Here is a 27,646-nt window from a genome sequence, read left to right as displayed (position 1 = left end):
ATTTCATAATGTATGACTAACCCTTATGTATATATATATGGTCCCCTCTTGAATTACTTATCTTTGTTTTACAATGTTTGTATTATCTATGATATTAGATATGAAAGATCAAAAGTTGTAATAGTCACAGGTAAATGAAATTACCATGGCATGAACTGATATGATCCGATATGAAAAAAAATGAACAGCCTTGAAAAATAATTATTATGTTATATTAATAAAGAGGAACGCCCACTGGCATGTCTTGTCTACATATAGAATCAATGTTGGCTTAGTGATGCTTGAAAGTAAACAAACATTCAGTCAAGTGAATAAGGCGTTGATAGTAATTTTTAGTGTACAATCAGTTCAATTTCTTCTCTTCTTTTTCTCTAACTTCTTTATCCCCTTATCTTTGTGTTTTTTCTATGTCTTAATTCCCCTTCTCGTGTTTTACTCTTTCTCTTTCCCTCTCCATCTCTCTTCATCTTATTTTTTTTTGTCTCTCAACATCATCCTTATTCTCCCACTCTTTCTTCCTCCTGTCTTTCTCTATCCATTTATCACTACCTTTCTCTATCTCTTTCTCTGTCTTTCTTTTTCTCTTCATCTTGTCTTTTTTCGTCTCAACATTATCCTTATTCTCCCACTCTCTTTCTTCCTCCTGTCTTTCTCTATCCATTTATCACAAACTCTCTCTCTCTCTCTCTCTCTCTTTGTGTATGCAGCCTTCTCATACCTTGTGTACTGAAGGCCCTCTCGCTCAGGAATTGAAACAGCAAGTTTTGTATGTGCTAGTCTTTGTGTGGAGACACTCATCATCCTTATTCTCCCAAGTGCTCTCTTTCTTCCTCCTGTCTTTCTCTATCCATTTATCACTAACTCTTTCTCTCTCTTTTCCCCTCTTTTTTTTTCTCTCTCCCTCTCTCTTCATCTTCTCTTCTATCTCTCAGCATCATTCTGTCATTTTTAACCAGCCCTTCATAGATTGTAGAGTCAACAAAAGAACTGCAGATGAAACAATTATATAATTTATATGTTTAGGTTTCTCATTTGAATAGCATTTAGGCTGACAAAATTACTTGATTATACATCAGATTAATATTCCTTGTAGAGAATTTAAAAACTGTCTCTCCCTATCACCATAATGATCTTTTGATTGAAATTCCTACAAATTTCACATGCAACCATAATGAATGATTTTGATCATTTACAACATTTATTCAAAATGATTGATAGATTTAGATCAGTAATGTGTTTACAACTGGTAGTTGATTGACCAATCTTTCGCATATTTTATATTCATGATTGAATCTTTCTTGTCTTTCTTGGCTATCACCATTTTATTCCAGCATAAAGATATCTATTTCTTTCCTCTTGATTTACACCAAACAATGTTTGCTCTGATTCATATGTTATAATTCTGTCAATCCTCCTGAAGGTGTAAAGATCAAATACAACCATATCATTTTACTATCTTACATCAAGGACTACAATTCCCATACTAAATTTAATGAAAACATGTTACAAAAGAATATAACATCATTTGTAAGACTCAAATTCTACTTTCTAAGTATAAACTTTTATCGTACATGTATTAACCCAAATAGATGATCTTTAAATATCATATCATTATACATGTATACTGCACTTTATATTATAAAAGAAATTTGCACTTTTTACAAAAATTGGATATACTATATATGAATTGGTTTAATAAAGATAAGATTGGAAAGCTTCTTTAATACAGAGGTGAAAGATATGATCAAACAAAAAGCTTGGGAAAATAAACAGGATAAATTATTGAAACATTATTTTAAGGTAAGCAATGACGAGGATATGCATGTATGCGTGCAAAAAAAATATTTAAATGTGATATATATATATACAATGACAAACCTACTGACAGATTTATATACAAAACAAAGCTAAATATATTTCAATTTAATAGTATGAATTTTTAATTCTTGAAATTAGTAATCTGTTTGGTTAGGGCATTGTAAACTTTCGGAGGAATGTGGGATGATAATATCATTTAAATTCGGTTAAAATGAAAATTCGAACTCTTTATGATTTTTAAAATCATATTCTGTCAAAGTTTAATTGGTCAAAATATGAATGATTTTATTGTAAAAACATAGAGAAGGGACTTGAAAGAAAGAAGATTCAAATTTCAATGATATCATTCTTGAATAAAGAATGTCTAGACTTTTACCAGCATAATACATGTATGAACACACAAGCATTGAATTGTTAACTTAAAAATAATCGTCGTTCAAATACATTACATTGAATTTAATAACACATAGGCATGACCATTGTATCAAACATGAATGTCTCCATGGTCCTGTTACATAAAGACTTGTTATAATAACAATTTCTATCTGAAGGTTACTATGATCCAATCAAATTGAATTATTTCAGTATTTTGTAGCTATTGATTGTTACTACATGTATAACGAGTTATGTTTCATAAAGACTTGTTATAAAAAAAATTTCTGTTCCGAAGGTTACTATGATCCATTCAAATTGAATTATATCAGTAGCTTTTAACTACGGATTGTGACTATAACAAGTTATGAAACTGCCCCAATGGGTATAAGGGGTGGCAGATTGAAGTTGAATACAAATGGAAATGTAGCTAAAGATTGCTCTGAAATGCTCTTTAAAAACACATTATCACTCATTTAGATTAGTCTGCCGTGCAAACCCTTCACTCGAGATTATGGTCTGAATGTGCAGCCACCTCAAGGCCATCAAAGTTTTGTATATGCTAGTCTTTGTGTGGAGACACACTTGTTAATCAAAGTTTCAATCAGGGTCTGCCCCTGGAGACTATGCTGAGTGAGATTCTTGATGATTTACAAGACGAATGTCTTCTTGTAAAGATGAAGTTTCTCTCCATCACATCCTACGAGGTTGCCAGAAGGAGTAACAAGACAAGGGCTGATGAAGTGAGTGCGATCTGATTCCACATATTCCACAATCCTCCTTGCCTGGATGATACCATCACGTGACACCTGATCAACTGCGTAGGTATTACGCGCTCTATCCCAGTACATGATGTAGAGTGTGTCTGTCAGTTTGTCAACGCGACACTGTGATTCGCACCACTCATCACAGTGTATGACAGCCTTCTCTTCTCCTGATCGTGAGATGACAGTGTATTCATGATAACCTGTCCTCACAACGATATCACCCGATGACAAGGCTTGTATCCCACCCATCACCTTCTTAACCTGCATCTTAATAGTGTTTACTATCTTATCATCAGCAGGATTGATGATGTAGATATTAGACTGATAGTACTGACCAGCAATGATCATCCCATCCCTGTCAACATCAACATACACATGACTATCGTATCCATTCCTTGGTATGCTGATGTCTCTAATCACCTTCCATTGTCTATCATAGAGAGTGATGCATCCATTCAACCTGTAACCCGTGCAACCACGTCTCACCTTACCACATACTATTACGTTACTGTCTATGAGCGCACATAATGTAATCAGCTCACCTCCATCAATGACTTTCTCTGTGTGTTGAGTGTTGATGTTTGTAAGGTACATGTTATAGTTAGGTACATCTTGCACACAGATCTCATCCTCACTGATCAAACCACGCACCAACGGTTTATGAACAACCGATGTAATGTGGATTGACTTGACAAGTTCCCATTTACCTAAACACCCATCAATTCTACCATAGCATTTTTCACCTACTTCCCCCTCTACAAACTTCACTCTCTCAACTTCATTCTCTATTCGGTCAAGACAGTCGCTCACATTTTGATGAACATTCAAACTTAGATTTTCATCAATAGATGCAAGTATTTGAGGAGCTTCATTCACCAATGTTTCATCATGTTGGTTTATACGTTTGATGGTTGATTCAATGTTCATCAAAGTATTTATTGCATGCTGATTTTTACAAGAGAGATTGTTTGTCTTCTTAGTAACTACCTCACTGATTGTCGTTGTATCTTTTAACAATTTAGCTTCTTTGTCTTTGATGTTTTGTTCTTCCTTTTCTATCTCAGTGTTGCAATCCTTGATCTTTTTGTCCATTTCCTCAGAAATCTTTCTAATTCTCTCATCTGCCCACTCATGAATCACCCGATGCTTTCTCACTTTCTTATCCCTAACACTCTTTAACTTGTCTTCGAATGTCATCTTCACTTGGTCCTTGACTGCATCGATGCTCCTACTTGCAGACGTTGCAACAGTTTCTATTTTAGAGACCAGAGTTTTCAGTTGTTTCTTCGTTTCTTCTATCTTTGGTTTTTTGTCGTACAAATTCTCCCTCCTCTGAAAGATGATATCCTGGATGTTTTCCAGCTTGCATGGTTTCTGGTGATCTTTGGTCGCGCATGGATGACAAACTGGCAATTCGTGTTCTAAGCAGTAAAATTTGATTGGTTCACCATGCTCATCACATGACCATGTCATGTCATGACCTTTTCGAGGTCGGAGCTGAACTTTGTTTCCTTTAGGAAATCTTGCCGCCATGATGTAATGTCTGAAGATTGTTAAGCTCTGGATGATAGAGGAAACCTGTAAGGAATGTGAGATGGATAAGAAGCAGGAAGAAGCTTGAAAAATAAATGGGATTAAAATCAGCTATATGGTGGAAAAAAAGTTATGTAGACCTTACCCATGGACCTTCTCATATACGTCAACATTAATGCAAAAGCTAAACTCAATAATAAAAAAAAATCTTCTTCAGCAAATGTACATTGGGTTTCATCATGCATGGACCTAAGAGATGGACGATTAACGCGAGCATTTCTTTGATCCAATGACAGTAACCGTCACCTGGATTTGTGCATCTTAATGAGAACATACAGGTGTTGTAGCAATAGCAATAACATAATCATCAAGGCGTTTCTGATCACTTTAAGGCTACCGCACACCTTACGACTGTTCGCGATCCGATTTTGGAACAAATCGCATTTTGCTCATTTTCTGAAAATGTGAATGGAACATATCATTTTATTTGATGTTTAAGTTAATTAAAAGAATGCTAATATAACCATTTTGATATATTGTAAGCCTTTATTTCGGAGTAAAGGCCAAATTTGTTTCAAATCGTAGCCAATCGTACGACTGCTATGACGTCATTACGACTAGATACTAAATTCGCTTTTATTCTAAGAAGGATGATAGTATAGTAATATAGGTATTCTTACGATGATTTAGAACATTACACAGTAGGATATTCCAAGTCTCAATGTTAGCATCAAATTCTACTACAATTTATTCTGAAATCGGGTCGCAGACCAATCGTAAGGTGTGCGGTCGCCTTTAAAGGTAAATTCCAGTTGTGGGGACGATCTCAAAATGACTTTTTACAGAATTTAATATAATGATCACTAAAGTGTATGTTTGTATGAATAAAAAATATGTGCCAAAGGATTCTGGAAGAAATTGTGTAATTGCTGAGAAATAAGCAAAATAAGCGCGGATTCTGTCACTTCCGTCGGGTCTTTATTCCAGCAATAATAATACACTGTCCCACGTGTGCCTATCTGTGTTGGCGATCTTCAGTGTGATCGTTTTTTAGCTTAGATATTATGATTTCACAAAGTTCAGTTTGTGTAACTATACCAGATCTAGATCCACGATGATATAGTAATACTTAACCTTGGTTTTACAGACTTTCTCACGAAATCAGTATTTTACTGCAACTATTGTCATTTAGCTTTAGGAAGGAACGGTTTCCCTGGTCTTGATTTTTGTTGGGTGATTCCCAGTTACGCCATATGCCTTTTAATCAACATGCTTCATATTTGGAGCAGCAAACTTGGGAAGCAGATGATTTCTGTGATATAGAATATGATATCATTTAATCCGCTCACTTCCGCATACACATAAGGACCTCAATGACATTGAGAGATATAAGATCTATACAAGTTATGTGCCACGTACATGTACATGTATATCTGGAATATTATAGTGGAGAAACTTGGGAAAAGTCTTAAACAATCACAAAATTGCCAATATATCAAAATATGCAGACAATTCCCCACATAAAACACATGGAACTAAGATTGCCAAATTAAGGTAAACAAGAACTGCACATCAATTTTCCATGATTTCAGGGATTTGTTATCTACTGCGCATACAATCTGTTGACTATAAATGTCCAATCACGAATTGCTTCCGGCCCTTCTCATAGTGACGATCATAGAACCAAAGGACATTAATATGAAGAGAATGTTATTCCGATGATAATAACAGTCACCTAATGGTGAATTCATAATATAATCGATGAATGTCCATCTCTTCATAGGTCCATAGTTTCAGCATATCGTAATCATTTCCCCCATCCCCTTATAATTACAGATTATTTCTTTAAGATCGATTATTTAAAGTTATAGAAGTTAAATTTACCTGTTCACAATCATTTGAAATCTGAGTTGTAAAGCAATCTAGAATTCAAATGAAAAACTGCAGAGTTAGAGCACAATTTGTCAGTACCAGAATATGGCTGTATCTGAAGATTTTAACAGCATCTACAGCAGTCGTTATCTGATCAGAGCAATATTAATATGTGATGTAATATTGATGAGGAAATATCATTCATATCAGGACATGAGTTATACCACAGTTATGAATAGTGATACTTTAGACCGGGGTAGGCTTCTTCCTGTGTAGTGCATTAGGCAGGAAGCTGTCGTCACTTTTGAGTTTTGCAACCACTAAATTTAAGTAGATTGTTATCAAGGTTATAGGCCAACTCTAAGTCTTTCAGGAAAGTCCGCCAGGTGTGCTTGGGACAGCCAATGTTCCTTCTTCCATTTGGTTGCCAAGTCATTGCTGTTTCAATTGAGCATATACTGATGGAATTCTTAAGACTTGTTTTGCAAATTTCATCCAACTTCTATCTGTATATTCTTGTGATTTTAGGTAGGGAAAAATTCAGGAAAAGAAAAGAGGAAGAGGAATTATGATGATGAAATAAAGATTAAGTAAAGAAAGAGTAATGTTTTGCTTAGATTAATTATGTCACTCAGTAGAGAGTGATGTGAGATTTAAGTCATTGATCTGACCCCCCCCCCCCCACATCAAGGTGTCTTAGTTGGGCCCCTGGTCTAGATTCACTATATGATAGTAATAAATCAACAAGATAGCTATTTCATAATGTATGACCAACCCTTATGTATATATATGGTCCCCTCTTGAATTACTTATCTCTGTTTTACAATGTTTGTATTATCTATGATATTAGATAGCAAAGATCAAAAGTTGTAATAGTCACAGGTAAATGAAATTACCATGGCATGAACTGATATGATCCGATATGAAAAAAATGAACAGCCTTGAAAAATAATTATTATGTTATATTAATAAAGAGGAACGTCCACTGGCATGTCTTGTCTACATATAAAATCAATGTTGGCTTAGTGATGCTTGAAAGTAAACAAACATTCAGTCAAGTGAATAAGGCGTTGATAGTAATTTTTAGTGTACAATCAGTTCAATTTCTTCTCTTCTTTTTCTCTAACTTCTTTATCCCCTTATCTTTATGTTTTTTCTATGTCTTAATTCCCCTTCTTGAGTTTTACTCTTTCTCTTTCCCTCTCCATCTCTCTTCATCTTATTTTTTTTTTCTCTCAACATCATCCTTATTCTCCCACTCTTTCTTCCTCCTGTCTTTCTCCATCCATTTTATCACTACCTTTCTCTATCTCTTTCTCTGTCTTTCTTTTTCTCTTCATCCTGTCTTTTTTTGTCTCAACATTATCCTTATTCTCCCACTCTCTTTCTTCCTCCCGTCTTTCTCTATCCATTTATCACAAACTCTCTCTCTCTCTCTCTTTGTGTGTGCAGCCTTCTCATACCTTGTGTACTGAAGGCCCTCTCGCTCAGGAATTGAAACAGCAAGTTTTGTAAGTGTGCTTGTCTTTGTGCGGAGACACTCATCATCCTTATTCTCTCACTCTATTTCCTTCTGTCTTTCTCTATCCATTTATCACTAACTCTTTCTCTCTCTTTTCCCCTCTTTCTTTCTCTCTCCCTCTCTCTTCATCTTCTCTTCTATCTCTCAGCATCATTCTGTCATTTTTAACCAGCCCTTCATAGATTGTAGAGTCAACAAAAGAACTGCAGATGAAACAATTATATATTTTATATGTTTAGGTTTCTCATTTGAATAGCACTTAGGCTGACAAAATTACTTGATTATAGATCAGATTAATATTCCTTGTAGAGAATTTAAAAACTGTCTCTCCCTATCACCATAATGATCTTTTGATTGAAATTCCTACAAATTTCACATGCAACCATAATGAACGATTTTGATCATTTACAACATTTATTCAAAATGATTGATAGATTTAGATCAGTAATGTGTTTACAACTGGTAGTTGATTGACCAATCTTTCGCATATTTTATATACATGATTGAATCTTTCTTGTCTTTCTTGGCTATCACCATTTTATTCCAGTATAAAGATATCTATTTCTTTCCTCTTGATTTACACTAAACAATGTTTGCTCTGATTCATATGTTACAATTCTGTCAATCCTCCTGAAGGTGTAAAGATCAAATACAACCATATCATTTTATTATCTTACATCAAGGTCTAAAATTCCTAGACTAAATTTAATGAAAACATGTTACAAAAGAATATAACATCATTTGTAAGACTCAAATTCTAATTTCTACTAAACTTTTATCGTACATGTATTAACCCAAATAGATGATCTTTAAATATCATATCATTATACATGTATACTGCACTTTATATAATAAAAGAAATTTGCACTTTTTACAAAATTGGATATACTATATATGAATTGGTTTTATAAAGATAAGATTGGAAAGCTTCTTTAATACAGAGGTGAAAGATATGATCAAACAAAAAGCTTGGGAAAATAAACAGGATAAATTATTGAAACATTATTTTAAGGTAAGCAATGACGAGGATATGCATGTATGCGTGCAAAAAAAATATTTAAATGTGATATATATATATACAATGACGAACCTACTGACAGATTTATATACAAAACAAAGCTAAATATATTTCAATTTAATAGTATGAATTTTTCATTCTTGAAATGAGTTATCTGTTTGGTTAGGGCATTGTAAACTTTCGGAGGAATGTGGGATGATAATATCATTTAAATTCGGTTAAAATGAAAATTCGAACTCTTTATGATTTTTAAAATCATATTCTGTCAAAGTTTAATTGGTCAAAATATGAATGATTTTATTGTCAAAACATAGAGAAGGGACTTGAAAGAAAGAAGATTCAAATTTCAATGATATCATTCTTGAATAAAGAATGTCTAGACTTTTACCAGCATAATACATGTATGAACACACAAGCATTGAATTGTTAACTTAAAAATAATCGTAGTTCAAATACATTACATTGAATTTAATAACACATAGGCATGACCATTGTATCAAACATGAATGTCTCCATGGTCCTGTTACATAAAGACTTGTTATAATAACAATTTCTATCTGAACGTTACTATGATCCAATCAAATTGAATTATTTCAGTAGCTTTTAACTATTGATTGTTACTACATGTATAACGAGTTATGTTTCATAAAGACTTGTTATAATAAAAATTTCTATCTGAAGGTTACTATGATCCAATCAAATTGAATTATTTCAGTAGCTTTTAACTATTGATTGTTACTACATGTATAACGAGTTATGTTACATAAAGACTTGTTATAATAACAATTTCTATCTGAAGGTTACTATGATCCAATCAAATTGAATTATTTCAGTAGCTTTTAACTATTGATTGTTACTACATGTATAACGAGTTATGTTTCATAAAGACTTGTTATAATAAAAATTTCTGTTTCGAAGGTTACTATGATCCAATCAAATTGAATTATTTCAGTAGCTTTTAACTACGGATTGTGACTATAACAAATTATGAAACTGCCCCAATGGGTATAAGGGGTGGCAGATTGAAGTTAAACACAAATGGAAATGTAGCAAAACATTGCTCTGAAATGTTCTTAAAAAAACATTATCACTCATTTAGATTAGTCTGCCGTGCAAACCCTTCACTCGAGATTATGGTCTGAATGTGCAGCCACCTCAAGGCCATCAAAGTTTCGTATATGCTAGTCTTTGTGTAGAGACACACTTGTTAATCAAAGTTCAATCAGGGTCTGCCCCTGGAGACTATGCTGAGTGAGATTCTTGATGATTTACAAGACGAATGTCTTCTTGTAAAGAAGAAATTTGTCTCCATCACATACTACAAGGTTACCAGAAGGAGTAACAAGACAAGGGCTAATGAAGCGAGTGCGATCTGATTCCACATATTCCACGATCCTCCTTGCCTGGATGATACCATCACGTGACACCTGATCAACTGCGTAGGTCATACGCGGTTCATCCCAGTACACGATGTAGAGTGTGTCTGTCAGTTTGTCAACGCGACACTCTGACCAGTCCCACTCATCACAGTGTATGAAAGCCTTCTCTTCTCCTGATCGTGAGATGACAGTGTATTCATTATGATAGCTTGTCTTCACAACGATATCACCTGATGACAAGGCATGTATCTCACCCCACACCACCTTACCCTGCATCGTAATAGTGTTTACTATCTTATCATCAGCAGGATTGATGATGTAGATATTAGACTGATTCCACTGAGCAGCGATGATCATCCCATCCCTGTCGACATCAACATACACACTCATACTGATTCCATTCCTTGGTATGGTGATATCTCTAATCACCTTCCATTGTCTGTCATAGAGAGTAATGTGTCCTTCCAACCTGTCACCTGTGCAATAACCTCTCATCTTACCACATACTATTACGTTACTGTCTATGGGCGCACATGATGTAATCAACACACCTCCATCAATGACTTTCTCTGTGTGTTGAGTGCTGATGTTTGTAACATACATGTCATTGTTATCTCTGTCTTGCACACATATCTCATCCTCACTGACTAAACCAAACACACAAGGCTCATCAACGACCGATGGAATGTGGATTGACTTTGCAAGTTCCCATTTACCGATATACCCATCAATTTTACCATAGTATTCTCCACATACTTCCCCCTCTACAAACTTCACTCTCTCAACTTCACTCTCTATTAGGTCAAGGCAGTCACTAACATCTTGATGAACATTCAAACTTAAATTTTCATTAATAGATGCAAGTACTTGAGAAGCTTCATTCACCAATGTTTCATCATGTTGGTTTATACGTGTGATGTTGGATTCAATATTCTTGATAGTGTTTATGACATGCTGACTCTTAATAGTTAGATCTTTGATCTTCTTAGAAATGATTTTGGTGATTTTCTTTGCATCTGATAGAAGTTTTGCTTCTTTGTTTTTAATGATATTTTGCTCCTTTTCTCTCTCGGTGGTGCAATTCTTGATCCGTTTTTCTCTCTTTTCATTTACTCGCTTTATTTCCTCATCTGCCTCCTCGTTAATCACTCTGATCATTCTGTCCTCCTTTTCCTCAACAGATTTGATCTTGTTGTGATACGATGCTTGAATGTTGTTGTTTACTGTCTGTAGATTGGTATCGCCAGAAGTTAAAGCTGTCTTTATTTTCAAATCTAGGGCTTTCATTTGTTTCTGAAGTTCCTGTATTTTTGGCCGTTTCTCATCTAGTTTTTTTCTCCTCTCAAAGATGACATCCTCGATATCATCTAGCTCACATGGTTTTTGGCAATGTTCTTTGATAGCGCAACGATCACATACGGGTAGTCCGTGTTTCTTACAGTAAAATGCGATTGGCTCACCATGCTTGTCACATGACCATGTCATGTCATGACCTTTTCGAGGTCGGAGCTGAACTTGGTTTCCTTCAGGAAATCTTGCCGCCATGATGTAATGTCTGAAGATTGTTTAGCTCTGGATGATAGAGGAAACCTGTAAGGAATGTGAGATGGATAAGAAGCAGGAAGAAGCTTAAAAAATAAATGGGATTAAAATCAGCTATATGGTGGAAAAAAAGTTATGTAGACCTTACCCATGGACCTTCTCATATGTCAACATTAATGCAAAAGCTAAACTCAATAATAAAAAAAAATCTTCTTCAGCAAATGTACATTGGGTTTCATCATGCATGGACCTAAGAGATGGACAATAAACGTGAGCATTTCTTTGATCCAATGATAGTCACCGTCACCTGGTTATGTGCATCTTAATGAGAACATACAGGTGTTGTAGCAATAGCAATAACATAATCATCAAGGCGTTTCTGATCAATTTAAGGCTTAACACCTTACGACTGTTCGCGATCCGATTTTGGAACAAATCGCATTTTGCTCATTTTCTGAAAATGTGAATGGAACATATCATTTTATTTGATGTTTAAGTTAATTAAAAGAATGCTAATATAACCATTTTGATATATTGTAAGCCTTTATTTCGGAGTAAAGGCCAAATTTGTTTCAAATCGTAGCCAATCGTACGACTGCTATGACGTCATTACGACTAGATACTAAATTCGCTTTTATTCTAAGAAGGATGATAGTATAGTTACAGACTTGAATATAGGTATTCTTACGATGATTTAGAACATTACACAGTAGGATATTCCAAGTCTCAATGTTAGCATCAAATTCTACTACAATTTATTCTGAAATCGGGTCGCAGACCAATCGTAAGGTGTGCGGTCGCCTTTAAAGGTAAATTCCAGTTGTGGGGACGATCTCAAAATGACTTTTTACAGAATTTAATATAATGATCACTAAAGTGTATGTTTGTATGAATAAAAAATATGTGCCAAAGGATTCTGGAAGAAATTGTGTAATTGCTGAGAAATAAGCAAAATAAGCGCGGATTCTGTCACTTCCGTCGGGTCTTTATTCCAGCAATAATAATACACTGTCCCACGTGTGCCTATCTGTGTTGGCGATCTTCAGTGTGATCGTTTTTTAGCTTAGATATTATGATTTCACAAAGTTCAGTTTGTGTAACTATACCAGATCTAGATCCACGATGATATAGTAATACTTAACCTTGGTTTTACAGACTTTCTCACGAAATCAGTATTTTACTGCAACTATTGTCATTTAGCTTTAGGAAGGAACGGTTTCCCTGGTCTTGATTTTTGTTGGGTGATTCCCAGTTACGCCATATGCCTTTTAATCAACATGCTTCATATTTGGAGCAGCAAACTTGGGAAGCAGATGATTTCTGTGATATAGAATATGATATCATTTAATCCGCTCACTTCCGCATACACATAAGGACCTCAATGACATTGAGAGATATAAGATCTATACAAGTTATGTGCCACGTACATGTACATGTATATCTGGAATATTATAGTGGAGAAACTTGGGAAAAGTCTTAAACAATCACAAAATTGCCAATATATCAAAATATGCAGACAATTCCCCACATAAAACACATGGAACTAAGATTGCCAAATTAAGGTAAACAAGAACTGCACATCAATTTTCCATGATTTCAGGGATTTGTTATCTACTGCGCATACAATCTGTTGAATATAAATGTCCAATCACGAATTGCTTCCGGCCCTTCTCACGGTGACGATCATAGAACCAAAGTAGACTAATATGAAGAGAATGTTATTCAGATGACAATAACAGTCACCTGTTGAAGAATTCATAATATTGATGAATGTCCATCTCTTCATAGGTCCATGGTTTCAGCATATCGTAATCATTTCCCCCATCCCCTTATAATTACAGATTATTTCTTTAAGATAGATTAGTTGAAGTTATGCAAGTTACATTACCTGTTCACAATCATTTGAAATCTGAGTTGTAAAGCAATCTGGACTTCAAATGAAAAACTGCAGAGTTAGAGCACAATTTGTCAGTACCAGAATATGGCTGTATCTGAATATTTTAACAGCATCTGCAGCAGTTGTTATCTGATCAGAGCAATATTAATATGTGATGTAATATTGATGAGCAAATATCATTCATATCAGGACATGAGTTATACCACTGTTATGAATAGTGATACTTTAGACCGGGGGAGGCTTCTTCCTGTGTAGTTCATTAGGCAGGAAGCTGTCGTCACTTTTGAGTTTTGCAACCACTAAATTTAAGTAGACTGTTATCAAGGTTATAGGCCAACTCTAAGTCTTTCAGGAAAGTCCGCCAGGTGTGCTTGGGACAGCCAATGTTCCTTCTTCCATTTGGTTGCCAAATCATTGCTGTTTCAATTGAGCATATACTGATGGCATTCTTAAGACATGTTTTGCAAATCTCATCCAACTTCTATCTGTATATTCTTGTGATTTTAGGTAGGGAAAAATTCAGGAAAAGAAAGGAGGAAGAGGAATTAAGAAGATGAAATAAAGATTAAGTAAAGAAAGAGTAATGATTTGCTTAGGTTATGTCACTGATACCCTTTTTACACACGCTAAAATTTCCTTAACCCCGTACTATAGGTGGGGCTAAATTGCCATTTAGCCCCACCTATAGTACGGGGTTAAGCTTAGCCCACTTTCTTTTTACACAGCATTTTTGCAAAGTGGGCTAACCCCACCTTTAGTACGGGATTATTTGGCCCTGCAAAAAAGCAGGGTTATCCCAGCAATTGCGGTGCTAAGAGCGATAGTACGGGGTTAAGATCGCTAGTGTAAAACGAAAGTGGGCTAAGCTTAACCCCGTACTATAGGTGGGGCTAAATGGCAATTTGGCCCCACCTATAGTACGGGGTTAAGGAAATTGTAGCGTGTGTAAAAAGGTACGAGTGAAGTACTTGTACTACGAATGATCAACAAAAACCACTAGTCCGGGGTTAGCGAGTTTCGTGTGTGAAAAGCAAGCATTCCTTATCCGGGGTTAGCAATAACAATTTGGCATGTGTAAAAAGGAAAAAAAATAGTACGGGGTTAAGGATAGTACGGGGTTAGCGATAGTCCGGGGCTAAGAAAATCCTGTGTAAAAAGGGTATCAGTAGAGAGTGATGTGAGATTTAAGTCATTGATCTGACCCCCCCCCCCCCACATCAAGGTGTCTTAGTTGGGCCCCTGGTCTAGATTCACTATATGATAGTAATAAATCAACAAGATAGCTATTTCATAATGTATGACCAACCCTTATGTATATATATGGTCCCCTCTTGAATTACTTATCTCTGTTTTACAATGTTTGTATTATCTATGATGTTAGATATGAAAGATCAAAAGTTGTAATAGTCACAGGTAAATGAAATTACCATGGCATGAACTGATATGATCCGATATGAAAAAAAATGAACAGCCTTGAAAAATAATTATTATGTTATATTAATAAAGAGGAACGCCCACTGGCATGTCTTGTCTACATATAGAATCAATGTTGGCTTAGTGATGCTTGAAAGTAAACAAACATTCAGTCAAGTGAATAAGGCGTTGATATTAATTTTTAGTGTACAATCAGTTCAATTTCTTCTCTTCTTTTTCTCTAACTTCTTTATCCCCTTATCTTTATGTTTTTTCTATGTCTTAATTCCCCTTCTTGAGTTTTACTCTTTCTCTTTCCCTCTCCATCTCTCTTCATCTTATTTTTTTTTTCTCTCAACATCATCCTTATTCTCCCACTCTTTCTTCCTCCTGTCTTTCTCCATCCATTTTATCACTACCTTTCTCTATCTCTTTCTCTGTCTTTCTTTTTCTCTTCATCCTGTCTTTTTTTGTCTCAACATTATCCTTATTCTCCCACTCTCTTTCTTCCTCCCGTCTTTCTCTATCCATTTATCACAAACTCTCTCTCTCTCTCTCTTTGTGTGTGCAGCCTTCTCATACCTTGTGTACTGAAGGCCCTCTCGCTCAGGAATTGAAACAGCAAGTTTTGTAAGTGTGCTTGTCTTTGTGCGGAGACACTCATCATCCTTATTCTCTCACTCTATTTCCTTCTGTCTTTCTCTATCCATTTATCACTAACTCTTTCTCTCTCTTTTCCCCTCTTTCTTTCTCTCTCCCTCTCTCTTCATCTTCTCTTCTATCTCTCAGCATCATTCTGTCATTTTTAACCAGCCCTTCATAGATTGTAGAGTCAACAAAAGAACTGCAGATGAAACAATTATATATTTTATATGTTTAGGTTTCTCATTTGAATAGCACTTAGGCTGACAAAATTACTTGATTATAGATCAGATTAATATTCCTTGTAGAGAATTTAAAAACTGTCTCTCCCTATCACCATAATGATCTTTTGATTGAAATTCCTACAAATTTCACATGCAACCATAATGAACGATTTTGATCATTTACAACATTTATTCAAAATGATTGATAGATTTAGATCAGTAATGTGTTTACAACTGGTAGTTGATTGACCAATCTTTCGCATATTTTATATACATGATTGAATCTTTCTTGTCTTTCTTGGCTATCACCATTTTATTCCAGTATAAAGATATCTATTTCTTTCCTCTTGATTTACACTAAACAATGTTTGCTCTGATTCATATGTTACAATTCTGTCAATCCTCCTGAAGGTGTAAAGATCAAATACAACCATATCATTTTACTATCTTACATCAAGGTCTAAAATTCCTAGACTAAATTTAATGAAAACATGTTACAAAAGAATATAACATCATTTGTAAGACTCAAATTCTAATTTCTACTAAACTTTTATCGTACATGTATTAACCCAAATAGATGATCTTTAAATATCATATCATTATACATGTATACTGCACTTTATATAATAAAAGAAATTTGCACTTTTTACAAAATTGGATATACTATATATGAATTGGTTTTATAAAGATAAGATTGGAAAGCTTCTTTAATACAGAGGTGAAAGATATGATCAAACAAAAAGCTTGGGAAAATAAACAGGATAAATTATTGAAACATTATTTTAAGGTAAGCAATGACGAGGATATGCATGTATGCGTGCAAAAAAAAATATTTAAAATGTGATATATATATATACAATGACGAACCTACTGACAGATTTATATACAAAACAAAGCTAAATATATTTCAATTTAATAGTATGAATTTTTAATTCTTGAAATGAGTAATCTGTTTGGTTAGGGCATTGTAAACTTTCGGAGGAATGTGGGATGATAATATCATTTAAATTCAGTTAAAATGAAAATTCGAACTCTTTATGATTTTTAATATCATATTCTGTCAAAGTTTAATTGGTCAAAATATGAATGATTTTATCGTCAAAACATGGAGAGGGGACTTGAAAGAAAGAAGATTCAAAGTTCAACTGATGTCATTTTATAATAAAGAATGACTGTGACTATTAACAGCATAATATGACCACAAGAGCATTGGACTGTTAACTTACAAATAATAATCTTTTAAATACAACATTACATTGAATATAATAACACATAGTCCATGGTCCTGTTATGTAAAGACTTGTTATAATATAATACCAATTTCTATCCAAAGGTTTTTATGATCCAATCAAATTGAATTATTTCAGTATTTTTTAGTTATTGATTGTTACTATAACGAGTCATGTTTCATAAAGACTTGTTAAAATAAAAATTTCTATCCAAAGGTTACTATGATCCAATCAAATTGAATTATTTCAGTATTTTTTAGCTATTGATTGTTACTATAACAAATTATGAAACTGCCCCAATGGGTATAAGGGGTGGCAGATTGAAGTTAAACACAAATGGAAATGTAGCAAAACATTGCTCTGAAATGTTCTTAAAAAAACATTATCACTCATTTAGATTGCTGTGCAAACCCTTCACTCGAGTTAACGGTCTGAATGTGCAGGGTTATACCTTGTGTACTGAAGGCGCTCTCGCTCAGGAATTGAAACAGCAAGATTTGTATACATGTGATATTCTTTGTGTGGAGGCAAACTTGTTGATCAAAGTTTCAATCAGGGTCTGTAGACTACGTTTAGATTCTTGATGATTTACAAGAGGATTGTCTTCTTGTAAAGAAGAAATTTGTCTCCATCACATACATGTACTACAAGGTTACCAGAAGGAGTAACAAGACAAGGGCTGCTGTAGTGAGGGCGATCTGATTTCACGTATTCCACAATCCTCCTTGCCTGGATGATACCATCACGTGACACCTGATCAACTGCGTAGGTCATACGCACTCTATCCCAGTACGCGATGTAGAGTGTGTCTGTCAGTTTGTCAACGCGACACTGCGATCTACCCCTTTTAACACAGTGTATGACAGCCTTCTCTTCTCCTGATCGTGAGATGACAGTGTATTCATAATAACCTGTCTTCACAACGATATCATCTGATGACAAGGCTTGTATCTCACCACGCACCTTCTTACCCTGCATTGTAATAGTGTTTACTATCTTATCATCAGCAGGATTGATGAGGTAGATATTAGACTGATAGTACTGACCAGCAATGATCATCCCATTGCTGTCGACATCAACATACACACTACAATATCTGGAGTCTCCATTCCTTGGTATGCTGATGTCTCTAATCACCTTCCATTGTCTGTCATAGAGAGTGATGCATCCATCCAACCTGTCACCCGTGAAATGATCTCTCCTCTTACCACATACTATTACGTTACTGTCTATGGGCGCACATGATATAATCCACACACCTCTAATGACTTTCTCTGTGTGTTGAGTGTTGATGTTTGTAACATACATGTACATGTCATTGTTATATCTGTCTTGTACGCATATCTCATCATCACTGACTAAACCACACACATACGGCTTATGAACAACCGATGGAATGTGGATTGACTTGACAAGTTCCCATTTACCGATATACCCATCAATTCTACAGTAGTATTTTCCACCTACTTCCCCCTCTACAAATGTCACTCTCTGGATTGCATTCTCTATTCGGTCAAGACCGTCGCTCACATCTTGATGAACATTCAAACTTAAATTTTCATCGATAGATGCAAGTACTTGAGGAGCTTCATTCACCAATGTTTCATCATGTTGGTTGATACGTGTGATGGTTGATTCAATATTCTTGATAGTGTTTATTACATGCTGACTCTTATTAGTTAGATCTTTGATCTTCTTAGAAATGATTTCGGTGATTTTCTTTGCATCTGATAGAAGTTTTGCTTCTTTGTCTTTGATGATTTGTCGTTTTTTTTCTCTCTCGGTGTTGCAATCTTTGATTCGTTTTTCTCTCTTCTCATTTACTAGTCTTATTTCCTCATCTGCCTCCTCATTAATCACCCTGATCATTCTGTCCTCCTTTTCTTCAACAGATTTGATCTTGTTGTGATACGATGCTTGAATGCTGTTGTTTACTGTCTGCAGATTGGTATCGCCAGAAGTTAAAGCCATCTTTATTTTCAAATCTAGGGCTTTCATTTGTTTCTGAAGTTCCTGTATTTTTGGCCGTTTCTCATCCAGTTTTTTTCTCCTCTCAAAGATGACATCCTCAATATCGTCTAGCTCACATGGTTTTTGGCAATGTTCTTTGATAGCGCAACGATCACATACGGGTAGTCCGTGTTTCTTACAGTAAAATGCGATTGGCTCACCATGCTTGTCACATGACCATGTCATGTCATGACCTTTTCGAGGTCGGAGCTGAACTTGGTTTCCTTCAGGAAATCTCGCCGCCATGATGTAATGTCTGAAGATTGTTAAGCTCTGGTTGATAGAGGAAGCCTGTAAGAAGCAGGAAGAAGCTTTAAAAATAAATGGAATCAAAATCAGTTTCAATGGTGGAAAATAAATTATGTAGACTTGGACCTTCTCATATGTCAACATTAATGCAAAAGCTAAACTCAATAATGAAAAAAAATATTAATGTTCTTCAGCTAATGTACCTTGGGTGTAAGCATGGACTTAAGAGATGGATGATAAACGCGAGCATTTCTTTGATCCAATGATAGTCACCTGGTTTTGTGCATCTTAATGAGAACACTGTGTTGTAACAATAGCAATAACATAATCATCAACATGTTTCTGATCACAGAAGGAACAGTTTCCCTGGTCTTTATTTTAGTTGGCTGATTCCCTGTTTCACCATATGCCTTTCAATCAACATGCTTAATATTTGCAGCAGTGATTTTTGTGACATAGAAATAGGATATCATTCGATCCGCTCACTCCCATACACATTCGGACCTCAATAACATTGTGCCACATATATCTGGAATGTTATGGAGAAACTTGGGAGAATGGAATTTCAAATTCAGATGGTAAATAAATCAATCACAAAATTGCCTCAATTTCAAAATATGCCAACCGTTCCACAAATAAACTCATTATTCCATGGTTTCAGCATACATCGTAATCACTTCCCCATCCCCTTATAATTACAAATCACCACTTTAAGAAAGATTAGTTGAAGTTATAGAAGTTACATTACCTGGACACAATCATTTGAAATTTGAGTTGTAAAGAATCTGGAATTCAAATGAAAAACTGCAGATTCAGAGTACAATTCGTCAGTGACAGATAATGGCAGAATCTGAAAACGGCAGTTAGAGCTGTCATTACTTATACAGAGCAATATCAATATTTGATAATGTTGAAGAGTAAATATCATTCATATCAGGATATCAGGTAAACTACTGTTATGAATAGTGATACTTCGTACTTTGGACCCGGGTAGGCAACATGCACTGGCGGGTGAGAGGGGAATATCAGGGGAAAAAAACACTCTTTGTAAAATTCTCACCACTTGGTTCTTCATGTGCAGTGCATTAGGCAGCAAGCTGGGGTCACCTTGGTACTTATTTGCAACCACTAAATTTAACCTCCATCAGATTGGTATTAAGTTTATGGCGAACTCTAAGTTTGAAAAAAAGTAAGTTGCCAGGTGTGCTTGGGACAACCAATGTTCCTTCTTCCATTTGGTTGCTGAGTCATTGCTGTTTCAAATCAACGTACACTGATGGCATTCTTCAGACATGTTTTGCAAATCTCATTCAACTTCTATCTGTATATTCTTGTGATTTTAGGTAGGGAAAAATTCAGGAAAAGAAAGTAGGAAAAGGAATTAAGAAGATGAAATAAAGAGTAATGTTTTCTTAGGTTATGTTACTCAGAAGAGAGAAACAAGTCATGTGAGATTTAAGTCATTGATCTGCCCCACCCCCCCCCCACATCAAGGTATCTTATACCCCTTTCATAAACCTATCCTCCAATTAGCCGCCTAAAAGTAATGCGGATAATTCAATAAAAATTGCTTTCACAAATTGAAAATGATCTGCATTATTTTTACGAGCGCCCGTCCTGAAAAAGGCGGATAATGGTCATGACAACTGGACACGCCCCCTCCGATGCGGTTGTGTTGGAAAAGGGTGACCGCACCATGGCAATTATCCGCATTATTTGGAAATGCGTTCATAAACTCAAAATCTTGTCCCGATGCTGCTATTATTCATAATGTGGATAACTCTGGTCCTCCTCTGATTTTACGACCACATTATGCTGCTATTAGCCGCATAATTGGGTTTATGAAAGGGGTATTAGTTGGGCCCCTGGTCTAGATTCACTATATGATAGTAATAAATCAACAATATAGCTATTTCATAATGTATGACAAACCCTTATGTATACATGAATTATCTCTGTTTTACAATGTTTGTATTATCTATGATATTAGATATGAAAGATCAAAAATTTTAATGCCCACAGATAAATGAAATTACCATGGCATGAACTGATAATATCTGATATAAAAAGAGGAACAGCCTTGAAAAATAATAATTATGTTATAATAAAGAGGAACGCCCACTGGCATGTCTTGTCTACATATCAGGGGTGTGAGTGGACACAGATAAAAAGATCTGAAAAAAGCTGAGTATTGAAAAAGTCTGAAATTGAAAGAGCCCCATAACTTTTGCACAGAGAAGAGCAATAAATAAGCTGAAATTAAGCTGAAAATCAAAACAAAAAGACTCTGAAATCAGCTAATAGTCTGAACTCTCACACCCCTGACATATAGAAGCAATATTGGCTTAGTGGGCTGGAAAGTAAACAAACATTCAGTCAAGTGAATTAGGTGTTGATGTTAATTTTAAGTGAACAATCAGTTCAATTTCTTCTCTTTTTTCTAACTTCTTTATCCCCTTATCTTTATGTTTTTTCTATGTCTTAATGCCACTTGCTTTTCGTGTTTTACTCTTTCTATATCTCTTTCTCCATCTTTCTTTTTCTCTTCATCTTGTCTTTTTTTCGTTTGTCAAACATCATCCTTATTCTCTCTCTTTTTTTCTTCCTCCTGTCTCTCTCTATCCATTTATCACTAACTTTCTGTATCTCTCTCTCTGTCCCTCCATGTCTCCCTTTTTCCCTATCTTTCTCTTTCTCTCTTTCCCCTCTCTCTTTCTCTCTCCATCTCTATTCATCTTCTCTTCTATCTCTCAGCATCATTCTCTCATTTTTAACCAGCCCTTCATAGATTGTAGAGTCAAAAGAAGAACTGCAGATGAAACAATTATATATATCTATATGTTTAATTTTCTCATTTTAATACCATTTAGGCTGACAACATTACTTGATTATACATCAGATTGATATTCGTTGCAAGTATAGAATTTAAAAACTGTCTCTCCCTATCACCATAATGATCTTTTGATTGAAATTCCCACAATTTTCACCTTACAACCATATTGAATGATTTCAATCATTTACAACATTTATTCAAAATGATTAAAGGTAAATGCCAGTTTTGGTAACGATATCGAAATGAGTTCGTACAGAATCCAATAAAATGACCACCAAAGTGTCTGTTTGTATATATAAAACATATGTGCCAAAGGATTCTGGAAGAAATTGTGTAATTGCTGAGAAATCAGCAAATAAGCACAGGATTCGGGTAGGGCGTCGTGCCCGACGCTCAAAGCAATAATTATACACTGCCCCACGTGCGCTTATCTGTGTTGGTGATCTTCAGCGTGAACATTTTTCAGCGTAGATTTCATGATTTCACAAAGTTCGGTTTATGTAACTGTACCAGATCTAGATCCTCGATGATATACTGACAATTAAGCCTTGTTTTACAGATTTTCTCATGAAATCAGTGTTTACTGCAAATACTGGAATTTCTCTTTAATATATGTTGATACATAATGTGCATACAACTGGTAGTTGAATGACAAATCTTTCTCGTCTTATAAATCCATGATTGAATCAGTCTCGTCTTTCTTGGCTATCACCATTTTTTCGTTTTAATCCAGCATAAAGATATCTATTTCTTTCCTCTTGATTAACAAACAAAAATATTTGCTCTGATTCATATGTTACAATTCTTTCAGTCCTCCTGAAAGTGTAAAGAACCATATCATTTTACTATGTTACACCAAATGCTACAATTCCCATACTAAATTTAATGAAAACATATATTACAAGAGAATACAACATCATTTTTAAGACTTGAATTCTACTTTCTACTGAACTTCTATCGTACATGTATTAACCCAAATAGATTATCTTTAAAGATCATATATATATATATATATATATACATGTACACTGCAATTTATATTATAAAAGAAATTTGCACTTTTTTCAAATGGATATACTTTATATGAATTGGTTTTATAAAGATAAGTTTGGAAAACTTATTACAGAGGTGAAAAGTGTGATCGAACAAAAAACTTGGGAAAATAAACAGTATAAATATTGAAACATTATTTTAAGGTAAGCAATGACATGGATATGTATGTGTGCAAAAAAATTTGTAATATGATATATACAATGATGAACCTATTGACAGATATACAAAACCAAGCTAAATATATTTCAATTAAAAGTATGAATTTGAATTATTAAAATGTATTATCTGTTTGGTTTGTGTGTTATAAACTTTCGAAGGGATATGGGATGATAATATCAGTTGAATTTTGTTAAAATAAAAATGATTTAACCGTCAAATGCATAATGAATATTTAAATCATATTCTGTCAGTTTAATTGGTCAAAATATGAATGATTTTATTGTTAAAACATGGAGAGGGGACTTGAAAGAAAGAAAGATTCAAATTTAAATGATGTCATTCTTGAATAAAGAATGACTGTGTCTAATTACAGCATAATGTGAACACACAAGAACATCAAATTGTTAACTTAGTTACGAATAATAATCTTTGAAATACAACATTACATTGAATTTGATATTACACATAGGCATGAACATTGTATCAAACATTAATGTCTTCATGGTACTGCTACGTAAAGACTTGTTATAATAACAATTTCTATCCAAAGGTTACTATGAACCAATCAAATTGAATTATTTCAGTAGCTTTTAACTATTGATTGTTACTATAACAAGTTATGTTTCATAAAGACTTGTTATAATAAAAATTTCTGTTCCGAAGGTGATCCAATCAAATTGAATTATTTCAGTAGCTTTTAACTATTGATTGTTACTATAACAAGTTATGTTTCATAAAGACTTGTTATAATAAAAAATTTTGTTCCAAAGGTTACTATGATCCAATCAAATTGAATTATTTCAGTAGCTTTTAACTATTGATTGTTACTATAATAATGAGTTATGTTTCATAAGGACTTGTTATAATGTTTCTATCCAAAGTTTACTATGAACCAATCAAATTGAATTACTTCAGTAGCTTTTAACTATTGATTGTTACTATATAACAAGTTATGTTTCATAAAGACTTGTTATTATAAAAATTTCTGTTCCGGAGTTTACTATGATCCAATCAGATCAATTTATTTCAGTAGCTTTTAACTATTGTTACTATAACAAATTATGAAACTGCCCCAATGGGTATAAGGGTGGCAGATTGAAGTTAAACACAAATGAAAATGTAGCAAAACATTGCTCTGAAATATTCTTTAAAAAGACATTATCACTCATTGAGATTAGTCTGCTGTGCAAACCTTTCACTCGAGTTAATGGTCTGAATGTGCAGCCTTCTCATGCCTTGTGAACTGAAGGCCCTCTTGCTCAGGAATTGAAACAGCAAGTTTTGTATGTGCTAGTCTTTGCGTGGAGACACACTTGTTGATCAAAGTTTCAATCAGGGTCTGTGCCTGTAGACTATGTTGAGATTCTTGATGATTTACAAGATGAATGTCTTCTTGTAAAGATGAAATTTGTCTCCATCACATCCTACAAGGTTACCAGAAGGAGTAACGAGACAAGGGCCTGTGATTGGAGAGCGCTTTGATTGCACGTATTCCATGATCCTCCTTGCCTGGATGATACCATCACGTGACACCTGATCAACTGCGTAGGTACTACGTGTTCTATCCCTGTACGCGATGTAGAGTGTGTCTGTCAGTTTGTCAACGCGACACCATGACGATCCCCACTCATCACAGTGTATGACAGCCTTCTCTTCTCCTGATCGTGAGATAACAGTGTATTTATCATAACCTGTCTTCACAACGATATCACCCGATGACAAGGCTTGTATCTCACCCCACACCTTCTTACCCTGCATCGTAATAGTGTTTACTATCTTACCATCAGCAGGATTGATGACGTAAATATTAGACTGATAGGACTGAGCAGCAATGATCATCCCATCCCTGTCAACATACACCATATGGAAAACTAGCGGACAGAAGGTCCTCGCTGCACGCGCGCACCCTTATAACACGCAGAATTCATTTGCATTATACCATTTTTTCACAAACAAATGTGTATCAAGGACAAGCGTTGATTCAGATAGAATTTCCGCCCCCCTGAAATGAATGGTAACAACTTCTTCTATCAGATGACCATAATTTTTTTTACATTCAATTGGTGGGAAATATGGCACTTTATTACATTAAAATCACTAGAAACCATCCATAGTCAGGAATATGTATTGGATAATGGGTTTGGGGGACATTTTTATAGTACCCGGGTGGATTATATCCGTCGTCACATCGGTAGGTGGTGGTATCATGAATTTCCGCCTAGATTACAATAAAGGGCACATTGTAAGGCAAATACTCATGAAAGAACCATGGAGATTGGTTAATAAGGAAATAGGGCACTTTTATCATCAAATCAGAGGAGATTTTCTTTGTGATAGTGATGTCCGAAGAGCAAACCTACACTCGTGACGGGTCCATTATGTATACGAGGGGTGCATTCTAGCTTACCACTGCATAGCTAAGTCTGAAAATTAAGTTTTGCTTATTTCTTTCATTTTATAATGATGTTTAAATGTTCAAACAACGATAATTTATGAAAATTGACTCAAAATATTGCGAATCAACGCTGAAACATTATCTGTGTATACATTTTATCCCTCTGTAATGCTATTTCCCCCATAAAGCCGCAATGGAACATTCCGCACCACTAGTCATACGATGATCGCGAGGTCTGCAAACGTCGTCTGCTATGTTTTTACATGTCCGGTACACTGCATACAAGTTTTCGATATGAAACACACGAAAACCAACTCCATTCCTTGGTATGTTGATGTCTCTAATCACCTTCCATTGTCTGTCATAGAGAGTGATGAATCCATCCAACCTGTCACAGGTGCAATCCCATCTCAACTTACCACATACTATTACGTTACTGTCTATGGGCACACATGATGTAATCCACACACCCACATCAATGACTTTCTCTGTGTGTTGAGTGTTGATGTTTGTAACATACATGGCATTGTTATCGTCTAGCACACATATCTCATCCTCACTGACCAGACCACACACAAAAGGCTCATTAACTACCGATGGAATGTGGATTGACTTGACAAGTTCCCATTTACCAATATACCCATCAATTCTATCATAGTATTTTCCACCTACTTGCCCCTCTACAAACTTCACTCTCTCAACTTCACTCTCTATTCGGTCAAGACAATCGCTGACATCTTGATGAACATTCAAACTTAAATTTTCATCAATAGATGCAAGTACTTGAGGAGCTTCATTCACCAATGTTTCATCATGTTGGTTTATACGTGTGATGGTGGATTCAATATTCTTAATAGTGTTTATGACATGCTGACTCTTAATAGTTAGATCTTTGATCTTCTTAGAAACAATTTCGCTGATTGTTTTTGCATCTGATAGAAGTTTTGTTTCTTTATCTTTGATGAGTTTTTGCTCCTTTTCTTTCTCATTGTTGCAATCCTTGATCCGTTTTTCTCTCTTCTCATTTACCAGTCTTATTTCCTCATCTGCCTCCTCGTTAATCACCCTAATCATTCTGTCCTCCTTTTCCTTAACAGATTTGATCTTGTTGTGATACGATGCTTGAATGTTGTTGTTTATGGTCTGTAGATTAGTATCACTGAAAGCTAAAGCTGTCTTTATTTTTAAATCTACGGCTTTCATTTCTTTCTGAAGTTCCTGTATTTTTGGTCGTTTCTCATCCAGTTTTTTTCTCCTCTCAAAGATGACATCCTCGATATCGTCTAGCTCACATGGTTTTTGGCAATGTTCTTTGATAGCGCAACGATCACATACGGGTAGTCCGTGTTTCTTACAGTAAAATGCGATTGGCTCACCATGCTTGTCACATGACCATGTCATGTCATGACCTTTTCGAGGTCGGAGCTGAACTTGGTTTCCTTCAGGAAATCTTGCCGCCATGATGTAATGTCTGAAGATTGTTTAGCTCTGGATGATAGAGGAAACCTGTAAGGAATGTGAGATGGATAAGAAGCAGGAAGAAGCTGAAAAATAAATGGAATCAAAATCAGTTTTCAATGGTGGAAAAAAAGTTATGTAGACCTTACCCATGGACCTTCTCACATACGTCAACATTAATGCAAAAGCTAAACTCAATAATAAAAAAAAAAATCTTCTTCAGCAAATGTACATTGGGTTTCATCATGCATGGACCTAAGA

General features: G+C 35.0%; 4 protein-coding genes across 5 annotated transcripts; all 4 read right to left on the bottom strand.

The window, feature by feature from the left end:
• Positions 1-1,010: 1,010 nt before the first annotated feature.
• LOC129262803 (uncharacterized) lies at positions 1,011-27,575 on the bottom strand. 2 transcript variants are annotated; one of them, XM_064101229.1, is made up of 2 exons: positions 27,434-27,575; positions 1,011-4,535 (listed from the first exon to the last, which is right to left on the bottom strand). In XM_064101229.1, exons 1-2 carry the CDS (start codon positions 27,560-27,562, stop codon positions 2,841-2,843), a joined length of 1,824 nt encoding a protein of 607 aa, XP_063957299.1. In that variant the 5' UTR covers positions 27,563-27,575; the 3' UTR covers positions 1,011-2,840. The 2 variants fall into 2 exon arrangements, with proteins under 2 accessions (XP_063957299.1, XP_063957301.1); XM_064101231.1 differs by lacking the exon at positions 27,434-27,575 and adding an exon at positions 6,375-6,541.
• LOC129262807 (uncharacterized) lies at positions 8,114-13,957 on the bottom strand. The gene is made up of 2 exons (XM_064101228.1): positions 13,712-13,957; positions 8,114-11,871 (listed from the first exon to the last, which is right to left on the bottom strand). The coding sequence occupies exon 2, from the start codon at positions 11,824-11,826 to the stop codon at positions 10,171-10,173; it is 1,656 nt and encodes a 551-aa protein (XP_063957298.1). The 5' UTR covers positions 11,827-11,871; positions 13,712-13,957; the 3' UTR covers positions 8,114-10,170.
• On the bottom strand, positions 15,890-20,382 carry LOC129262805 (uncharacterized). Its single transcript, XM_064101227.1, has 2 exons — positions 20,236-20,382; positions 15,890-19,529 (listed from the first exon to the last, which is right to left on the bottom strand). Exon 2 carries the CDS (start codon positions 19,482-19,484, stop codon positions 17,817-17,819), a length of 1,668 nt encoding a protein of 555 aa, XP_063957297.1. The 5' UTR covers positions 19,485-19,529; positions 20,236-20,382; the 3' UTR covers positions 15,890-17,816.
• LOC129262812 (uncharacterized) lies at positions 24,815-27,423 on the bottom strand. The gene is made up of 2 exons (XM_064101232.1): positions 26,233-27,423; positions 24,815-25,403 (listed from the first exon to the last, which is right to left on the bottom strand). Exons 1-2 carry the CDS (start codon positions 27,386-27,388, stop codon positions 24,907-24,909), a joined length of 1,653 nt encoding a protein of 550 aa, XP_063957302.1. The 5' UTR covers positions 27,389-27,423; the 3' UTR covers positions 24,815-24,906.
• Positions 27,576-27,646: the final 71 nt, after the last annotated feature.

Source organism: Lytechinus pictus, chromosome 6, assembly GCF_037042905.1.
Source record: "Lytechinus pictus isolate F3 Inbred chromosome 6, Lp3.0, whole genome shotgun sequence".
Lineage (NCBI taxonomy): Eukaryota > Metazoa > Echinodermata > Echinoidea > Temnopleuroida > Toxopneustidae > Lytechinus > Lytechinus pictus.
This window is presented reverse-complemented; position numbering and strand designations above follow the sequence as displayed.